The sequence below is a fragment of the Pseudophryne corroboree genome, chromosome 7 (genome assembly GCF_028390025.1).
Source record: "Pseudophryne corroboree isolate aPseCor3 chromosome 7, aPseCor3.hap2, whole genome shotgun sequence".
NCBI lineage: Eukaryota > Metazoa > Chordata > Amphibia > Anura > Myobatrachidae > Pseudophryne > Pseudophryne corroboree.
In genome coordinates, this window is record NC_086450.1 from 134,125,916 (window position 1) to 134,146,490 (window position 20,575).

General features: G+C 47.5%; 1 protein-coding gene across 2 annotated transcripts in view; it reads left to right on the forward strand.

Moving 5' to 3' along the window:
- The window catches only part of LY75 (lymphocyte antigen 75), a 283,460-nt gene that overhangs the window by 86,805 nt on the left and 176,080 nt on the right, over nt 1-20,575 (forward strand). For both annotated transcript variants that reach the window (XM_063933663.1, XM_063933664.1), the window contains 5 exons: nt 8,011-8,154; nt 8,279-8,464; nt 16,251-16,405; nt 17,168-17,278; nt 20,436-20,524. In XM_063933663.1, coding sequence (XP_063789733.1) covers nt 8,011-8,154; nt 8,279-8,464; nt 16,251-16,405; nt 17,168-17,278; nt 20,436-20,524 — 685 coding nt within the window. The remainder of the gene's footprint in view (nt 1-8,010; nt 8,155-8,278; nt 8,465-16,250; nt 16,406-17,167; nt 17,279-20,435; nt 20,525-20,575) is intronic.

A 20,575-nucleotide genomic window follows, 5' to 3' on the forward strand; every position in this document is an offset into this window, starting at 1 on the left:
TCGGTGCTGCAGAGTCATCCGCACTCTCCCGCCCGTTTGGGAGCTTTGGTATAATCCCCATGGTCCTTACGGAGTCCCCAGCATCCACTAGGACGTTAGAGAAAATAAGATTTTACTTACCGGTAAATCTATTTCTCGTAGTCCTAAGTGCGGACTTCTTCTGCAATACTTGTATATAGTTATTGCTTCAATAAGGGTTAAAGTATGGTTGCATCAGGGTTTGACCTGATGCTCTGTTATTTGTCATACTGTTAACTGGTTGTTATCACATGTTATACGGTGTGATTGGTGTGGCTGGTATGAATCTTGCCCTGGATTACCAAAATCCTTTCCTTGTACTGTCAGCTCTTCTGGGCACAGTTTCTCTTACTGAGGTCTGGAGGAGGGGCATAGAGGGAGGAGCCAGTGCACACCAGAACCTAAATTCTTTCTTAAAGTGCCCATGTCTCCTGCGGAGCCCGTCTATCCCCCATGGTCCTTACGGAGTCCCCAGCATCCACTACGGACTACGAGAAATAGATTTACCGGTAAGTAAAATCTTATTTTTTATTCAGTGTTAGTAAGAAAGAGTGCATTTAGTCAGGGGTTTATAGTACAATTACCCTGTGATATACATCCAGTTTCTTACTGTGTAGTGTTATATCTATTGACTATATAGCTGTGTAAGCTAGTCCAGTCAGGGGCGGAACTACTGGCAGTGCAGCCAGTGCATTGCACTGGGGCCCTGCCGCACTCAAGGGCCCACAGCCGCCGGCATTACAATGAGTCACAAATGACTCATTGTATCATGCCTCCGCACACCAGCGCTCCCGTCGGGTCTGTGTCCCGCCGCCCGCTTGTGTAACGAACAGATCACGGACAGCCAGAGCCAGACACGCTGCCGCCCGCCGCCTCTGTAACACACTCAGCGGCAGCCCGGATAAAGGGGAAGGAGCAGGAGGGGTCCCGGCCGAAGAGGGAGGAGGGTCCGTCCCTCCCTCATACAGACGTACTGGTCGGTCAGACTCAGGTCTCACTGGCTGCTGCTGCTGCTGCTGGCTCTCTCCAGCGCCTCCTCCTCCACACGTCCTCGGTCCTCCTCCTATAATAAAATGCTGCTGCACAGTGTCTTGTGATGTCAATCAGGAAAGGGAGGAGGGGCAGCTAACTCAGCTCCTCCCCCTTCCTGTTTATATTCCGGCCCTCCCTCGGCTTTCTCTCTCTGTTTGGGCGCCGGGGATCTGACAAGCATCACGCCAAGATCTCGGGGCCGTCCCCGGCGCCCACTGTCATAATGGGAGGGACTGGGAGAGAGAGGAGCTGGAGCTGCTGCTGCTGGTCATTCCCTAATTTCCCTATGTGCATGGTGAGTCTCCATTTGCTTGTATTCCTGCCTGCAGCAACCCTCTCCCTCTGGTAGGAATTAGGTGTTTTAATTGTGTTGCATCACATGTGTAAACACAACAAAAAATATATATGCCTGCCGCAATGTGTAAAAATGGGGAATCTGCCTGCCGCAATGTGTAACAAGGGCACGCTGTCAGCCGTACTGTGTAACAAGGGCACGCTGTCTGCCGTAATGTGTAACAAGGGCACGCTGTCTGCCGTAATGTGTAACAAGGGCACGCTGTCTGCCGTAATGTGTAAAAAGGGTACGCTGTCTGCCGCTATGTTTAACAAGGGCACGCTGTCTGCCGTTATGTGTAAAAAGTGTACGCTGTCTGCCGTTATGTGTAAAATGTGTAAAAAGAGGAATCTGTCCGCTGTAAGGTGTAAAAGGGTCTCTACCTGGTGTAGTGGTGCTACTGTGCGGCGTAATTTGAAGAATGGAGACTACTGTGCACCGTTTTATGAATTGGTATTTTGTGGCCACACCCCTTCCCCACGAAGCCACGCCACTATGTATTTTTGCGCGCGCCTACGGCGCGCACTGCCCCTGTTTTGCATGCAGGGGTGGGGCTCCGATGCCGTTTCTTACACACAGTGATAAAATGTCTAGTTACGGCACTGTTGCTAGGTATCCATTTCTCTGGCTCTGAGCAGGTCCCCCTCACCAGATCCTCTCCAGGGGTGAGGGGGTGGACTTGGATGGGATGGGTGGGGGGGCCCAAAGCATTTTGTCGCACCTGGGCCCACCGCTTGCTAGTTCCGCCACTGAGTCCAGTGCAGTATTATTGTCTGTAATAACCTCTGCATTGTACAAACTGTGACTATTTGTGTGTGCATTGATAGCTGAGTGGTGTCCATCTCGTGTCTTTCACTCAACTTGCTATCCCTATATTCTATAACCTGAGGGGGCTTGGTGCGTCAGGTGTTATTTAATATAGGCTTTTCACAAAGATATACTGTATTATTACGTATTTTTCTCTGTGATTTAGTCACCATATCTCTCCTTTATCTCTGCTGGTGCTGACTACACTGCGCAGGGGTTTGGGTTTAGGGATATAGTGCTGCTAATTGTACTGTGTTACCTCATACTGCAAGTTACATCATGTCTGCTTCTGAGGGTAACGGTTCTGGGGCGGAACACACTGCTGGTGTTGCTGAAGCCACAGGCACATATGGGGAGAATATAGCAGCTGTGGGCTCTGGTTCTGGGGGCTCCTTGACCCCCAGTGGGACTGTGGCAACGGAGGCACATACTGACCCTCCGTGGGCCGCTTTTTCCACGCTTCTGCATACGCTAGTTCATAAACTAACACCCCCTATGGGACCCCCAATGCCGGTACAACCGTATGTGGTCCCTGTAGCTAACCCGCCGTGGGCGGACGATTTATCTGCTCAATTAAAGAAGTTGAACCAGTCCCTGACTACTAAAAAGTCTGACCAACGCTCGCCTAAGTCCAAGAGGTCCTCTAAGCGAGCGCTCGTCTCCTCTCAATCCACTGCTGTCACTGACACCTCGTCTGATGAAGACAGCACATACACTGACCCCACAGGTTCTGACTCAGATACGGCTGATGGGGAGGGTAGTTCACATGTGGATGTTCCTGATCTTTTGGAGGCTATTAAGGTAATTCTGCAGATTACGGATGATCCCGAGCCATCTGTTCCTCCTAAGAAACCAGATAGGTTCAAGCGTCAGAAGGTGATTAAACAAGTTTTACCTCACTCTGACCACCTAGTGGATATACGTCAGGAACCCTGGCAAAGCCCGGGTACGAAGTTTGTGCCTCAAAAGAAGATGCTGGCTCGCTATCCCCTCGCGCCAGAGCTGTCTAAGAATTGGGAGACGCCTTCTCCAGTAGACTCACATGTGGCTAGGATGGTGGTTTCCTCAGCTCTACCTGTCACTACCGTCACGTCTCTATAAGAGCCTACGGATAAACGTGTCGAGGGTTGTCTAAAAGCGATTTATACCCTCACGGGTGCTGCACAAAGGCCCACTATTGCAGCTACATGGGCGAAGCAGAGGCTATTGAAGCATGGGCCCTGGAGTTAGAGGCTGAAATCTCCTCTGACCATGCTAGACAATGCTTGTCATATATTGTCACAGCTTCTCGCTATATTAAAGAGGCGGCTTCTGATGCCGGTATCCTAGCAGCCAAGGCCTCTACTACGTCAGTCCTGGCTCGCAGGATATTGTGGCTGAGATCCTGGTCTGTGGATCTGGACTCTAGAAAAACCCTGGAGTTACTCCCTTTCAAGGGGGATATTCTGTTTGGGGAGGACTTAAATAAGATAGTGGCTGACTTGGCTACTGCCAAAACTGCCTGTCTGCCTAATACAGCTCCTTCTGTGTCGAAGGCCAAAGGCACGTCCTTTCGCCCCTTTCGTCCTTCAGGTAAAGCAAAAGGTCAGGCGTACCATAAGCAGGCCCGCACTTCCAAACCTGGTAAGCCGAAGCCCAAAAGAGCCTGGGCTGCCCGTCAGCCAGCTGCCAAGACCGATAAGCCTGCCGCATGACGGGGCGGGCCTCCCCCTGGGGGATCCCAGGGTGGGGGGCCGGCTTCTAGGGTATACCCAGGAATGGTTGAAGACCACTTCAGATGCCTGGATACGGGAAGTCGTCACTCGAGGTTACGCCATAGCTTTCAAAAACTGACCCCCTCATCGATTTTGCCAGACAGACTTCCCGTCGGACCAGAGAAAGGCAAACACTCTGCATTCGGTGGTACAGACCCTCCTGGATACAGGAGTCGTAGTACAGGTGCCTCTTGCTCAGAGGGGCCGGGGGTACTATTCTCCGCTGTTTCTAGTCCCGAAACCGAATGGGTCCTCCCGGCCCATTCTCAACCTCAAGGCACTGAACAAATTTGTGAAGGTTTCAAAGTTCCGTATGGAAACCCTTCGCTCTATAGTTTTGGCCTTGGAACCTGGGGACTACATGGTCTCCCTGGACATACAGGATGCTTACCTGCATATTCCTATAGCAGTGTCACATCAACAAAACCTGAGGTTCGCTATTGGCAACCTCCATTACCAGTTTCGGGCGTTACCTTTTGGTTTAACAATGGCTCCACGAGTCTTCACCAAAGTTATGACGGTGGTACTCCGCCGTCAAGGGGTCAGGATCCTGCCGTATCTGGACGACTTGTTAATCCTGGCAAATTCCCCAGATCTTCTCCTGCGTCATCTGGATATGACGGTCCGGTTTCTACAAGCCCACGGGTGGCTCATCAACTGGAAGAAATCCTCCCTGGTCCCTGCTCAGAGCATGGTTCATCTGGGAGCGCTGTTGGGACACTCGCAACCAGAGGTTGTTCTTGTCTCAGGAGAAAGTCCTGAAACTTCAGGACAGGATTCGTTGCTTCCTTTCTCGTCCACAAGTGTCGATACATTCGGCAATGCAAGTGCTGGGCCTCATGGTGTCAGCATTCGACTTGGTGGAGTATGCTCAATTCCATTCTCGCCCCCTCCAGAAGCTGATTCTAGCCAAGTGGGACGGCCTGCCTCACCGGATCAGGTCTCACATGATCTCTTTGACTCCGGAGGTCCGTCTGTCGCTGCTCTGGTGGCTCCTGGACCGACAATTGTGCAGAGGCCGTTCCTTCTGGATATCCAACTGGGTCCTGTTGATGACAGATGCCAGTCTAATAGGTTGGGGCGCGGTGCTGGAACAGCACTCCTTGCAGGGTCGGTGGACCAAGGAGGAATCTCTCCTCTCGATCAACATTCTGGAATTGCGGGCGGTCTTCAATGCGTTGAACCTAGCCCAGCATTTGATTCAGAACCATCCTGTTCAAGTACAGTCTGACAACGCCACCACAGTGGCTTACATAAATCATCAAGGCGTCACTCGAAGCCGTTTGGCAATGAAGGAAGCCTCACGGATTCTACGTTGGGCAGAACGCCATCTACCGGCAATATCGGCAATATTCATTCCGGGAGTCCTGAATTGGGAAGCGGACTTTCTCAGTCGTCAGGACGTGCATGCCGGCGAGTGGGGCCTCCATCCAGAAGTGTTTCAACTCCTCGTGGAAAGGTGGGGTCTTCCAGATGTGGATCTGATGGCGTCTCGACACAATCACAAGGTTCCGGTCTTCGGAGCAAGGACAAGGGATCCTCAAGCAGCATTCGTGGATGCGCTGTCAGTGCCGTGGAGGTTTCGGCTGCCGTACGTGTTCCCTCCGGTGTCACTCCTGCCCAGGGTAATTCGGAAGTTCAAGCAAGAAAAAGGAAATCTGCTTCTCATAGCTCCGGCGTGGCCCAGACGGCACTGGTTCTCAGACCTGCAAGGCTTGTTGTCAGAGCGTCCACTTCTACTTCCACAACTCCCAGACTTCCTCGTTCAGGGCCCCTGTGTCTACCAGGACCTAGCCCGGCTGTCTTTGACGGCGTGGCTCTTGAAGCTTCCGTCTTAAGAGCTAAGGGTTTTTCTGAAGAGGTCATTAAAACTATGTTGCGGGCCCGGAAACCGGCCTCTGCTCGGATTTACCATCGGGTCTGGCATTCCTACTTTGTTTGGTGCGCATCTAACCATTATGACGCTTCCAAGTTTAGTACAGCCAAACTTTTGGCTTTTCTACAGCAGGGCCTAGATTTAGGCCTGCGTCTGGCCTCCCTCAAGGTTTATATTTCTGCCTTGTCGGTGTGGTTTCAGAGAAAAATTGCGACTTTACCTGATGTTCATACTTTCACTCAGGGTGTGTTGCGTATCCAACCTCCCTATGTCCCGCCTGTGGCTCCTTGGGTCTTGTCGGTGGTTTTGGAGGCGTTGCAGGAGACTCCATTTGAACCTCTTGGTTCAAGCTGACCTTAAATGGCTTTCCCTTAAGGTGGTGTTCTTGCTGGCTATTGCCTCTGTTAGAAGAGTGTCGGATTTGGGTGCCTTGTCTTGTAGTTCCCCATATCTGATTTTTCACCGTGACCGGGCGGTTCTTAGGACTCGTCCCGGATATTGACCTAAGGTGGTTTCTTCGTTCCACCTTAATCAGGAGATTGTGGTTCCAGCTTTTGTTTCTCCTGATTTGTCTCCCAAAGAGCGGTCTTTGGATGTGGTACGGGCTCTCCCTATCTATGTGAAGAGAACTGCTTCTATTCGAAAGTCTGATTCTCTCTTTGTTTTGTTTGGATTTCACAAACGTGGCTGGCCTGCTCACAAGCAGACCCTGGCCAGGTGGATTAGAATGGTGATTGCGCATGCTTATGTGAAGGCTGGTCTGTCAGCTCCTGTTCACATTACGGCCCATTCTACTCGGTCTGTTGGACCTTCTTGGGCGGCCCAACGTGGTGCGACACTTGACCAATTGTGCAAGGCGGCTACGTGGTCCTCCTGGAACACGTTCATAAGGTTCTATGCCTTCGATACTGCCGCTTCCCAGGATTCTTCCTTTGGACGCTGGGTTCTTGTGCCCGCTACAGTGCGTCCCCTCCCATAAGGAACTGCTTTAGGACATCCCCATTGTCCAGACTTGTGGAGCCCAGTGTAACCCGCAGCAGAAAACGAGTTTTATGGTAAGAACTTACCCTTGTTAAAACTCTTTCTGCGAGGTACACTGGGCTCCACAAGGTGCCCACCCTGACGCACTTAGCTTCTTTGGGTAGTTATGGCATTAGCCGCTGACACTTCTCTTGCCGCGAGAGTGTTGTGTATGTGGCTACTAACCGTTGTCGTCTTTTTCCTGCTACTGCATTGGGCTGGTTAACTAAACTGAGCTCCTGTACTGGGAGGCGGGGTTATAGAGGAGGCGGCGCTGTGCATTCTGGAAACAGTCAAAGCTTTGAGCCTGTTGGTGCCTCGGATCAAGATCCTACTCTACACCCCATTGTCCAGACTTGTGGAGCCCAGTGTACCTCGCAGAAAGAGTTTTAACAAGGGTAAGTTCTTACCATAAAACTCGTTTTTACGTGCGTATCTGACTCCTCCCCAGTACTGCTGCTTAATCAATTCTGAATAGGTTGAACCTTAAGTTATGTTTAACCCAGCGGGTGTGTTATAGAAGATATACAGTATCTAGGTAGACAGTTATTAGGTCGACGGATAAACGGTAGCCAGTGGGTAAGGCAGACAGGGTCAAAATAGCAACATTACAAAAGTTTTTTGGGTGTTATTTGTGTAGTTCATCATATATAACCACAATCGGTGAAAACGTATACCATCGCGGGTTCGCTTCTGGCAAAGTGGATGCTGCAGGTTACTATTCCCAATTGTAGTCCACATGGTTAGTAATTCAAGCAAAAGTTGGGAAACCATGTAAAAAAGTCCCAAAAAAGGTATGTCGACCATTATCAAGTCGACCTTTGAACCTATCGACCTTAATGCATGCCGACTTTTCATATGTTGACCCTTTGCACCTGTCGACCTAGATACTGTCGACCTGTTATTTGGATACCCACCCAGCTATACTTTGCGCTGTATAACGCTAAGAGTAGCCTTTGCTGGAAGCCTGCGTGAGCACTGGCTATTTGGTTCCCACTTCTCTAAGATGTGTTCTATATTAAACATTGAGATTTAAAATAGGAGTCCTTTCATAAAGAATATGCCCATTATACCTTTCACTATCTGGGACTACGTACCTGATGACGTGGATTTAATTTTTAGGCGCTTAAGATTTTTTCCTCAAGAATATGTCCTTTCCCATCTCCTAGACATCACTGCCTTTACAGTCTTGGATGGTTCCAGTTGTGGGACACTGAATGTGAACTCAGGCCAGTGGGAAGTCTTAACATGTGATTCCTCTTTGCCATATATCTGCAAGAAGAGAGTAAATAGCACAACATCAGAAACCCCTGGTAAGTTATATAGATCTTCTTCTTTCATTCTGGTATCTTATCTAGGATAGAAGTTCTAATGTTTCGATACCATACTTTCACAATAAACAATGAACACAATATTTTAATTGCTTTTCATCTGCAGATTACTGGCATTATGCTGAAACGGAGTGTGCAGGAAACTGGACTGCCTATAATGGGTTCTGCTATGTTCTGCAACAGCCAAACACATGGGAGGCTGCTGAGATGTCATGTAGTAGGGAAAATGGAAGCCTGATCAGTCTGCATTCTCTGGCCGATATCGAGCTTGTGGTTACTAAGTTTCATAGCGGTAGGTAACAAAGGCTTATTAATGACTTTGAGATGTTTCATAGCGGTAGGTAACAAAGGCTTATTATTGACTTTGAGATGTTTCATAGCGGTAGGTAACAAAGGCTTATTATTGACTTTGAGATGTTTCATAGCGGTAGGTAACAAAGGCTTATTAATGACTTTGAGATGATTGCTATATTGCGATTTGCTTATTGTATGTTAACAATTGATCAGTGATAACACATTATTGCGCAACCCACAGAAAAGCTCACTTTAATAATAACTAAAGAAGGCGTCACCAAACACCCGATACAATGAAAACAGTTTAGGTTTTCAGCAGATGGAGCTCACATAAAATTACGTGGAAAAGTTATAACAACCAAGGAGCATATCACTGGGAGAGAAGACAACATAAAATAAACTAAGATTAGAAATGCGTAGTATGAAAAGATCCTTTATAATTCAGTACATATACCCCTCAAACTACCCGTGTAAGTGCTGTTGTGAATCCCACCAAGTCAACAAAATGATTAAAAATAAGTCTGTTGCCCCCGTCATTGTTTTAAACGTTCATACATAATTCTATGTGAGCCCCATCTTGCTTCTTGTATATTGCATATAAATAAAAAAATAAATAAATTATATATGTAAATGTAAATCGCACTGTAAACAGTTTAACTGTTCAAATGGTAGCTTAGCCGGGGGTGTGGATCATTAGATCTACAGTAACGAGAAAGACAGGGTCAACAGGTAAAAAGTCAACTGTATATAAGGTCAACATGAAAATGGTCGACGCAAAAAGGTTCACACAAGTTGTTTATTTTTTTATTTTTTTTGTTAACAGGAAATTTGTCCATTTCACAGACTTTGACTACAATTAGTGTACCACACCCCTCGCATGGCTTGCTCCGCTCGCCATACTTCGGGCAAGCTGCCTCACTCCACTGCCGCTGTGCTCGGCACAGGTTACTATTCCCAATTGTAGTCCACGTGGATCGTAAAGTATGAAAAAAAAAATTGTGTTGACCACTGTCATGTTGACCTTTTGTACCAGACGACCTTTCACTGTCAACCTTTAAACCCTGTTGACCTAATGCATGTTGACCATACGGTATCAACCTATTGACTGTCTAGATAGTGTAGATCTATCAAGTGCCATCCATTTGCTGTGGTTACTGGTACAAACATCCTCACAATAAACTGCACCATGCCTCAGTCTGACTTTATATTTTGTTGTTGTTTTTATATGGGCTCCCAGGAAAATCAGAATGACATGAAGTGCACAATACAGATGTGTCCCCATACACCTATCCTTGGTGCGCAGTGTGGTTCCACTAGGCTGCTCCTCCATTTATAGGGGGTTATTCAGAGTTGTTGGCAAACCAAAAAAGTTAGCAATTAGGCAAAACCATGTTGCACTGCAGGTGCAGAGAGATTGTGCAGAGAGAGTTAGATTTGGGTGGGTTATACGGTTTCTGTGCAGGGTAAATACTATCTGCTTTGTTTTTACACTGCAATTTAGTTTTCAGTTTTGACACACCCCACCTAAATCTAACTCTCTGCACATGTTACATCTAGTGATGAGCGGATTCGGTTTTACTCGGTTTTACTCGGTTCTCAAAACCGAATCTTATTGGCTATCCAAAACACGTGACATCAGTGAGCCAATAAGATTCGGTTTTGAGAACCGAGTAAAACCGAATCCGCTCATCACTAGTTACATCTGCCCCACCTGCAGTGCAACATGGTTTTGCCCAACTGCTACATAGGGGCCCAGGTCCACCACCCCCACCTGGCCGGTGCTAGGCAGTGTCATCTTCCCAGTGACAACTTCGGGAAGATGGCCGCCGCACATTGAAAGCAAAGACTGTGGCACTGTACCAAAATCGTTGCTTTCCAGTGTACATGCGTCATCTTCCTAGATGTCACTGGGAAGATGTTGCTGCCGGGCGAGGAGAAGGGACCTGTTCCCCAGAGTAAACAAGGTAGGAAGTGGGTGCCTCCCCTGCACCCTACCTTCCCCCTCCAGCCCTACTCGGCCACACCTTGAATAAATGGTGCCCCCTGAGGAACGCGCAGGCCCGCTTCATGGCCCCGCAATTAATAATTCATCAATTTTTTTATATCAAGGGTATGAACATGCTCCCTATTTAGACCACCCCTTCCCTTACATTACCGTGGGCTCTGTGTGGCTCTCTACGCCCCTGGTCTGAATTACATAATATTAAATATATATGTTGGCTATAGTGTTGCGCTATCACTCTGTACAGCTCAAGCTGTGATCTATTAGTAATCTTGTATCAGAATGCTGGGAATTGTCATGGTCCCCATAATATCAGATCTAGCCAGATCATTCTCCAACATTGTTAATGGCAGGAGGCTTTTGAAGAAATGAAGGATAAAGATTGTGGGATTTAGAATTAAACCAACTGAGTAGGCCAGGTAAGCTGCATAGACATAGGGCCTAATTTAGACCTGATCACAGCAGCAACATTTCTCTGACGTCCTAGTGGATGCTGGGAACTCCGTAAGGACCATGGGGAATAGACGGGCTCCGCAGGAGACTGGGCACTCTAAAAGAAAGATTAGGTACTATCTGGTGTGCACTGGCTCCTCCCTCTATGCCCCTCCTCCAGACCTCAGTTAGAATCTGTGCCCGGCCAGAGCTGGGTGCTCCTAGTGGGCTCTCCTGAGCTTGCTAGAAAGAAAGTATTTGTTAGGTTTTTTATTTTCAGTGAGATCTGCTGGCAACAGACTCACTGCTATGTGGGACTGAGGGGAGAAAAGCAAACCTACCTGCGTGCAGCTAGCTTGTGCTTCTTAGGCTACTGGACACTATTGGCTTCAGAGGGTTCGAACACAGGGCCTGACCTCGATCGTCCGTTCCCGGAGCCGCGCCGCCGTCCCCCTTGCAGAGCCAGAAGACGGTAGCACTTGCTATTCTCAGGGATCCTGCAGATAGCATGCACATTCTAGTATACTACCCAGACCGGCGATTGTGTCGGCATGGGTTTATAGCGCTGTGGCAGCGTGGACAGGTACCTTATCAGCAGAGATTGAGACCCTAGTAAATATATTAAAGATGCTGTCTTAAGTGATAGATATATAGTTATAAAGCATGCCCAAAGAGACATGAGTATACTGGGTCCTAGAGTCAAAGCTATGTCGATCTCTGTTTGACGTGTCCTGTAGAATATGCATTGGACAGATGATGCCGACTTTAGAGGCATATGGAAGGCTGAGGATTGTGTGGAGAAGGGTTCTCGGGCCTGGTCTCCACAGCTATAGCTGGTAATTCTGCTAGTTTGCCTTATATTCCTGCACAGCCTAAGAAAGCACGACATTATTAAATGCAGCCTTTCGAATAAAGAAACAAGAAAGTCTTAGGTGCGGCCTTTCTTGTCAGAGCCGGGATCAACACAGCTAGTTCCCAGGAACAAAAGTCCTCCCCGGCCCCTACAAAAATCCACCTATGCCGCTGGGGCTCCACAGGCGGAGCTAGGCCCGGTGGGGACACGACTTCGTAAGTTCAGCCACAAGTGGGTTCACTCCCTGTTAGGTCCCTGGGCAATAGATATTGTGTCTCGGGGAAACAAGCTGGACTGTGAGAAGATGCCCCCTCACCGACGGCCCTGCGGGCTTCCCCCCAAGAGAGGGAGCCAGTGTTAACTGCAATTCACAAATTGTATCTATAACAGGTGGTGGTCAAGGGTCCCCTCCTTCAACAAGAGGGTGTTATTATTCGACCATGTTGTAATCCCGAAACCAGACGGTTCGGTCAGACCCATATTGAATTAAAAATCCCTGAACATATACCTGAGAAGGTTCAAGTTCAAGATGGAATCGCTAAGAGCGGTCAGGGCAAGCCTAAAAAGAGGGAGATTTTATCGTGAATCGGGTCATAAGGGATGCATACCTTCATGTCCCCATTTATCCACCTCATTAGGCGTTCCTCAGAATTGCGGTACGGGATTGTCATAACCAAGGTAATGGCGGATATGATTGTGCTCCTGCGGAAGCAAGGTGTCACTATTATCACGTACTTGGGCGATCTCCTCATACAAGCGAGATCAAGAGAGCAGTTGCTGAACAGCGTATCACTTTCTCTGGAAGTGTAACGGCAACACGGCTGGATTCTATATATTCCAAAGTCGCAGTTGGTTCCTACAGCTCATCTGCCTCTCCTAGGCACGATCCTAGACACAGACCAGAAAAGGGTTTATCTCCCGATAGAGAGAGCTCAGTAGCTCATGACACTGGTCAGGAATCTATTAAAACCAAAACAGGTGTCAGTGCATCACTGCACTCGAGTCCTGGGAAGGATGGTGGCATCATACGAGGCCATCCCCTTAGGCAGGTTCCATGCGAGGACCTTCCAATGGGACTTACTGGACAAGTGGTCCGGATCACCTCTTCAGATGCATCGGTTAATCACCCTATCCCCCAGGGCCAGGGTGTCTCTCCTGTGGTGGCTGCAGAGTGCTCACCTTCTCGAGGGCCGCAGATTCGGCATTCAGGACTGGATCCTGGTGACCACGGATGCAAGCCTCCGAGGGTGGGGGGCAGTTACACAGGGAAGAAATTTCCAAGGTCTGTGGTCAAGTCAACAGACTTGCCTTCACATCAATCCTGGAACTAAGGGCCATATACAACGCCCTAAGTCAAGCGGAGATCCTGCTTCGCGACCAACCGGTTCTGATCCAGTCAGACCGCAGAGGTTCATGTAAACCGCCAAGGCGGCACAAGGAGCAGGGTGGCGAGGGTAGAAGCCACCAGAATTCTTCGCTGGGCGGAGAATCACGTAAGCGCACTGTCAGCAGTGTTCATTCCGGGAGTGGACAACTGGGAAGCAGACTTCCTCAGCAGGCACGACCTCCACCCGGGAAAGTGGGGACTTCATCAGGAAGTCTTCACGCAGTTTGCAAATTGATGGGAACTGCCTCAGGTGAACTAGATGGCGTCCCACTTCAATAAAAAGCTAAAAAAAGGTTTTACGCCGGGTCAAGGGACCCTCAGGTGATAGCTGTGGTCGCACTAGTAACACCGTGGGTGTTCCAGTCGGTCTATGTATTCCCTCCTCTTCCTCTCATACCCAAGGGCTGAGAATTGTAATAAAAGGAGGAGTGAGAACAATATTCTTTGCTCCGAATTGGCCAAGAAGGACTCGGTACCCGGAGCTGCAAGAAATGCTCTCAGAGGACTCAGGGCTTCTGCCTCTCAGACAGGACATGTTGCAACAGGGGCCCTGTCTGTTCCAAGACTTACCGCGGCTGCATTTGACGGCATGGCGGTTGAACGCCGGATCATAGCGGAAAAGGGCATTCCGGATGCAGTTATTCCTACGCTGATAAAAGCTAGGAAAGACGTGACAGCAAGACTTTTTCACTGTATATAGCGAAAATAGGTTGCTTGGTGTGAGGCCGGGAAGGCCCTACAGAGGAATTCCAGCGGGGTCGATTCCTGCACTTCCTACTGTCAGGAGTGACTATGGGCCTAAAATTAGGATCCATAAAGGTCAAGATTTCGGCCCTATCCATTTTCTCTTAAAAAGAACTGGCTTCACTGCCTGAAGTTCAGACGTTGTTCCGGGGGTGCTGCATATTCAGCCTCCTTTTGTGCCACCGGTGGCACCTTGGGATCTTAACGTTGTGTTGGATTTCTTGAAATCCCACTGGTTTGAGCCACTTAAGACCGTGGAGCTAAAATATCTCACGTGGAAAGTGGTCATGCTATTGGCCTTAGCTTCGGCTAGGCGTGTGTCAGATTTGGCGGTTTTGTCATGTAAAAGCCCTTATCTGATCTTCCATATGGACAGGGCAGAATTGAGGACTCGTCCCCAATTTCTCCCTAGGGTGGTATCATCGTTTCATTTGAACCAGTCTATTGTGGTGCCTGCGGCTACTAGGGACTTGGAGGATTCCAAGTTGCTGGACGTAGTCCGGGCTTTGAAAATTATGTTTCCAGAACGGCGGGAGTCAGAAAGTCTGACTCGCTGTTTATTCTGTATGTAGCCAACAAGGTTGGCGCTCCTGCTTCGAAGCAGACTATTGCTCGCTGCATCTATAGCACGATTCAGCTGGTTCACTCTGCGGCTGGATTGCCGCATCCAAAATCGGTGAAAGCCCATTCCACAAGGAAGGTGGGCTCTTCTTGGGCGGCTGCCCGAGGGGTCTCGGCTTTACAGCTTTGCCGAGCTGCTACTTGGTCGGGGTCAAACAAGTTTGCTAAGTTCTACAAGTTTGATACCCTGGCTGGGGAGGACCTTGAGTTTGCTCATGCGGTGCTACAGAGTCATCCGCACTCTCCCGCCCGTTTGGGAGCTTTGGTATAATCCCCATGGTCCTTACAGAGTTCCCAGCATCCACTAGGACGTCAGAGAAAATAAGAATTTACTCACCGGTAATTCTATTTCTCGTAGTCCGTAGTGGATGCTGGGCGCCCGTCCCAAGTGCGGACTCTCTGCAATACATGTATGTAGTTATTGCTTAACTAAAGGGTTATTGTTATGAGCCATCTGTTACTGAGGCTCAGTTGTTGTTCATACTGTTAACTGGGTATGGTTATCACAAGTTGTACAGTGTGATTGGTGTGGCTGGTATGAGACTTACCCTGGATTCCTAATCCTTTCCTTGTTGTGTCAGCTCTTCCGGGCACAGTTTCCCTAACTGAGGTCTGGAGGAGGGGCATAGAGGGAGGAGCCAGTGCACACCAGATAGTACCTAATCTTTCTTTTAGAGTGCCCAGTCTCCTGCGGAGCCCGTCTATTCCCCATGGTCCTTACGGAGTTCCCAGCATCCACTACGGACTACGAGAAATAGAATTACCGGTGAGTAAATTCTTATTTTTTCTCTAATGGGCAAAACCATGTGCAGTGCAGGTGGGGCAGATATAACATTTGCAGAAAGAGTTAGATTTGGGTGGGGTGTGTTCAAACTGAAATCTAAATTGCAGTGTAAAAATAAAGCAGCATGTATTTACTTTGCACAGAAACAATATAACCCACCCAAATCTAACTCTCTCTGCATATGTTATATCTGCCTCACCTGCAGTGCACATAGGGGGTCCTTCAGACCCGATCACACGCTGCAGCCATGCAATCGGGTCTGTACAGCGCATGCGTGCGGGCTGCAGTGCGCAAATGCGTTGCTGGGCAGTCACGGCCGTCGCCGGGCAGCGACAACAAGAACAAAGAAAGCGTTCGCAGCGGCGACCGCAAGAAGATTGACCGGAAGATGCCGTCCGGGGGGGGGCTTGTTATCAACTCACCGTTTTCTGGGAGTCTCAAGAAAAACTCAGGCGTGCCCGGCCGTTTCCAGGGAGGGATCTTGACGTCAGCTCCAGCAAGGATCATCGCAGCGGCTGAGTAAGTCTTGAGCTGTGCAGAGACTGCGCAAACTTTTTGTTTGTGCAGCTCTCTGCATAAGCGAATGCAAAGGCATTACCCCCTCCCCTGTAGGCGGCGATTACCTGGTCGCAGCAGGGCAAAAAATAGCCTGCGTGCGACCAGGTCTGAATTAGGCCCATGGTTTTGCCCAATAGAGAAAGATCTTGCTGCTGCGAATAGGTCTGAAATGGACCGATAGTAGAGACGTCTTTATCTGACTTGAATGGACAATGTATATTCAGCGCCTTTTAAAAGCATGTTTTTATTTGACATCATTTATTATTTGGTACCGTGTAGAAATGATAGTGGTTATTCTTCTCCTATTGTTTTCTGCTGATGTTCCTTGCCAAATATGTCAAGGAGAATTAATATTGCATTCAAATATTATTTGTAACAAAAAATTTTTTTTAATCCTTTCCAGAAACTGAAAATATTTGGTCAGGATTTCAAAGTCAATCTGTCCCAGCTTTATTTACCTGGTCTGATGGGACAGAAGCTCATTATACGTACTGGGATAAAAATGAACCACATGTGCCTTTCAATGTGACTCCGAACTGTGTGTCGTTCTCAGGAGAGGTGAGTGTGTAGGTGTGACTGGTTTGGAAAATGTGTGGCTCATTAGTCAGGAACTTGGACTCTAAAGTAGCAATATTAAGAAAGTTTGGCAAAGACGCTTCAAAGGAATATACATGGCTCTCTGAGGTGACTTGTAATAGCCATAATAATTTATAGTAGAGTGTGATAATTTTTCCGGTACAAGTTTATCTAATAAACACAGAATTGGTAACCAGAACAATCTTTTTGTACAGCTGATTATTATTATTATTAGTTACTATTCTGTTTCTGGGGGGGAGGGGTGTTCTGTATTTAAGTTGGATATAAATACCAAGTTGGGTAAATGTGTGCCGTTTCTATATGTTATCCATTATGGAGCCTAATTTTCTTTTTCTTTTGACTGTTGCCACATCCATATGTAGGAGTAGTGGTTTGGACCAGTTCGCTCTTGCCCCCAACAGACTAAGAACAAAGCCCAGGGAGAGACAAAATTGTATAACGTGTGGTAGGATTCCCATCAGTTGTTAATGTTTCTTTTTTGTTTTTTTAGCCCAGTTACATTCCACAGAGACCATGCCATGTAGCAGCAGATGCCTAGAGATTGGGTGTAAGGGACAGAGCCTGGTTCATGATGGGAAGGGGCTTAGTTTTGTCATATATGACTGAATGGGGTCATATTCCATGAAGTAGGCATCCTGGGAAAAATAAGTGTTTTTCCATATACACAGCCAATCTTCAAATATTAGAGTAAGTTTGTCGTTGTTTCTTTATCTTCTTCGACAGACTGGTCGTTGGCATGTTAGAAACTGTTCCGAAAATTGGAGTTCCATATGTAAGAAATCTGGTATTATAAAGAATGGCACCAAATCTGACTCTGGATGTCCGCAAGATAAGGTACATGATCTCTTTGGCTCAATTTTTCTGACCCTTCTACTAAAACAGAAAATATAAAGAGGCTTGTTTTATGGTGCTATTTGCTTTTACCCCGAACAAACAATCACTTTGTTTACTAAGTGCAGTGGTTGATGTGGGTTACAGCTTCGTCATGGCCACGGCACTATAGACAAAAGCTTTTGTGGAATGCCCATCTACTGTTTCTTTCTTATTTTGAAACAAATGCTGCAAAATGCCTCCTTTTATCTGTTCATTACGTTAAGTGGTGAGCATAGGGATACGTTTGGCATCCCGGTGGTCATGTGACCAACACCGGAATCCTGATACCCCTCAGGAGACCGGCGCCAGGACACAAACAGTCCGAAGGTGAGTATTGGGGGGAAAGGTGGGGAGTTAGGGAAGATTAGCAGCACCTGTCTAGAATTATCAAGTACACTTAATTATCTGCAGCCTTGCCCAAACATCAGAACTCACAGTAATTGCAAAGAGCCTAAAAGTTACATCTGCTGGCCTCTATCAGCATGGTAAGTTTTAAGGACCATGACTCTCACAAAAAAGAGTGAATAATACCCCTTTCAGACATACGACCTGGGAATTTCCCTGCTCAGTCCCGGGTTTTTCATCTCTGAAAAATCCCGGGTTTTTGCTGGAGACCCCTTTCACACTAAACCTGAGACCTGGGAAATTCCCGGGTCGACCCCCATAAGCCTGGTCTCCCCTGGCAGCCAGGGCAAACCAGGCTACTATCATGTCACATGTGATACACACACACACACACACACACACATACACACACACGTCTTACACATACACGTCATACTCAAACACACACATACATGTGATATACACACACATGCCAAATTCATACATACACACACACACACACACACACACACACTCACTCACTCACTCACTCACTCACTCACTCACTCACTCACTCACTCCAACAGGCTGCCTCTCTGTTTTTAGGCTGCGCTGGCTGATTCACGGCAGCACGGACTACAGCAGCCGATGCACGCCCCCTCTTCACTTCGGCCCCCTCCAGGCAGCTCCACCTCCTTCCACCAGCACACACGCCAATCAGGTGCGACCTGGGAGCAAATTCCCGGGTCGCACCATTCATACCTAAGCCGGGTTGTCTACCTGGGACTTAAGTCCTGGGAAAAACCCTGCTCTTTGCAGGGTCAGCAACCCAGGAACGTATTCCCGGGTTTGCACCTTTCACACATGCCAAAGTCCCGGATTGATGTGCAAAACCTGGGATTTTGGAGCATGTCTGAAAGGGGTATAAGTATGGCCTTCATGCAAGGGTATTGAAATTTTGTCAAACAACTGAGGCTTGGCCAAAATTGGTTCATGCAACTGCACAATAATCATAAACACAATAGCAAATCTAAAACTGAATGGTTGAAAAAGAATCAAGATTTTAGAATGGACAAGTAAAGGTCCCTTGATCCTATTGACATGTGGTGGCTGTCGATAGTTATGCATGGCTACACAGATGATATGCATCATGGCTATACAGATGATATGTTAGCAGTTCATCAACCATCCCTGGTAGTGTAGTAGTGTCTCTCCTTCTCCAGCATCTTCTTCCTGGTCCTGGCGGTCATGTGCAGAGCAGTTTCCGGTGGTGACTTTTCAGCAGTGGTGATCCAGTCTACCCTCTATCCCTAACTCTGACCACCCCTTCCCCCGCAGCCTGACCCTAACCATCCCATTGGCGCCTAATCCGGGGATGCTCAACATGCGGCCCTCCAGCTGTTGTGGAACTAAAAATCCCATCATGCTCCTCCAAAGCTTTAGCATTTCCTAATAGCAAAACTGTGCAGAGCATGCTGTGTTGTGTAGTTCCACGGGGTCGCAAGTCGAGCACCACTGGCCTACCCTTAACAGTCAGGATTCTCAGAATGTCGACATTTCACATGCCCGCATTTGAGATGTTGACCTTGTGAACATGTCAACATTCTGAGGATGTCAGCATGGTACCTGTTGAACCATGTTCCCCGTTGCTGCGGTCTGCCGTACCTGCGCATTGCAGTGCATGTGCAGTTGAGATCTGATTGCAGGCTGTGAGAAAACGCAGCCTAGCGATCAGGTCTGAATTGGTCCCTTTGACTATATAGTAAATATCGTAAGCGAACATCGTACCGTGTTTATGCACCTTTAGTGTTAGTAACCCACGTGGCGAGATCACCTGATCTCTGGTTGGTGAGCCAATGCTTTATGGCCAAAAAGTATGCCAAGTACCTCAATTTTGCTCTGTTAGATTGCAGAGTTCATTAGAATTATTCTGATTAGCACTGCTTGGTACTATAGATTGTGCAAATGCGTTATATTTTCACTTTCTGTGTGGAACTACAAGTCTCAGCATGATGGCACCTCTCATTATGTTTGTAATTAGGGTGTGTAGTTCAAAGTCCCCAACCCCCATACATTTTATGACTTGGAAAGGACTAGATAATTGTGAAGTGTATCCCTATGTGTAAATAAACAGATTTGAAAGAAGGTGTTCTCACATAACTGTAGAAGTGATAACAAGCTGGCAGCTTTCTTAGCATCACTATTCATCGTTTTTCATGAACAACCCAGAAAGCAGATCTTCACACTGTGCTGCATTCCGGGCCAGAAAATCTCTGACCTTCACATCGACCAAGAGTAGTGGTGTATTGATTAATTGGTAAATAATTTTTTTTTCATGGTTATAGAGCTGGCGGGACAATTTGGAATTTCAGGTCTCGAAGTGTTCGGCAGTACAACTGACCACAGACCATGGGTATCCTGCAAACGGCAGACATTCGACATACTTGAAAAAATAGAAGGGCCTGTTATATGTGTGTTCATTTATAAATCAAGTACCCCAACCTCAATCAGTGAATAGCACCAACGCTAGCAAAATTCACTCAACATCAATATTTTTTGTTATTTAAATAGGCCTTCAGCGAAATCTGATTGGGGGCCACAGTCTGATTGTGTGTGTTCTCGACAAACATCGCTTCTTGGTTTTGCCTGATCATCTGTGTGTCCAAATTGGATTCATATATGGTTGTAAGACTTGATCCTGGACCTATAGGGCCAGCATTAGTATTTGTAGTGAGGTCACCAGTTATAGAAAAAGAACCAAATCTTGCTTGCAACGTTTTATGTTTCTCTGCAGGACTGGAGAAGACACGGACAGTATTGCTATCTCATTAATAAGGATGAAGTCTTCTTTGAGGCAAGATGCAATCTCACTATTACAAACAAGTAATTTAACTTTTAACTTAATTTTTTTATTTTTTTATTTACCCATTGAAT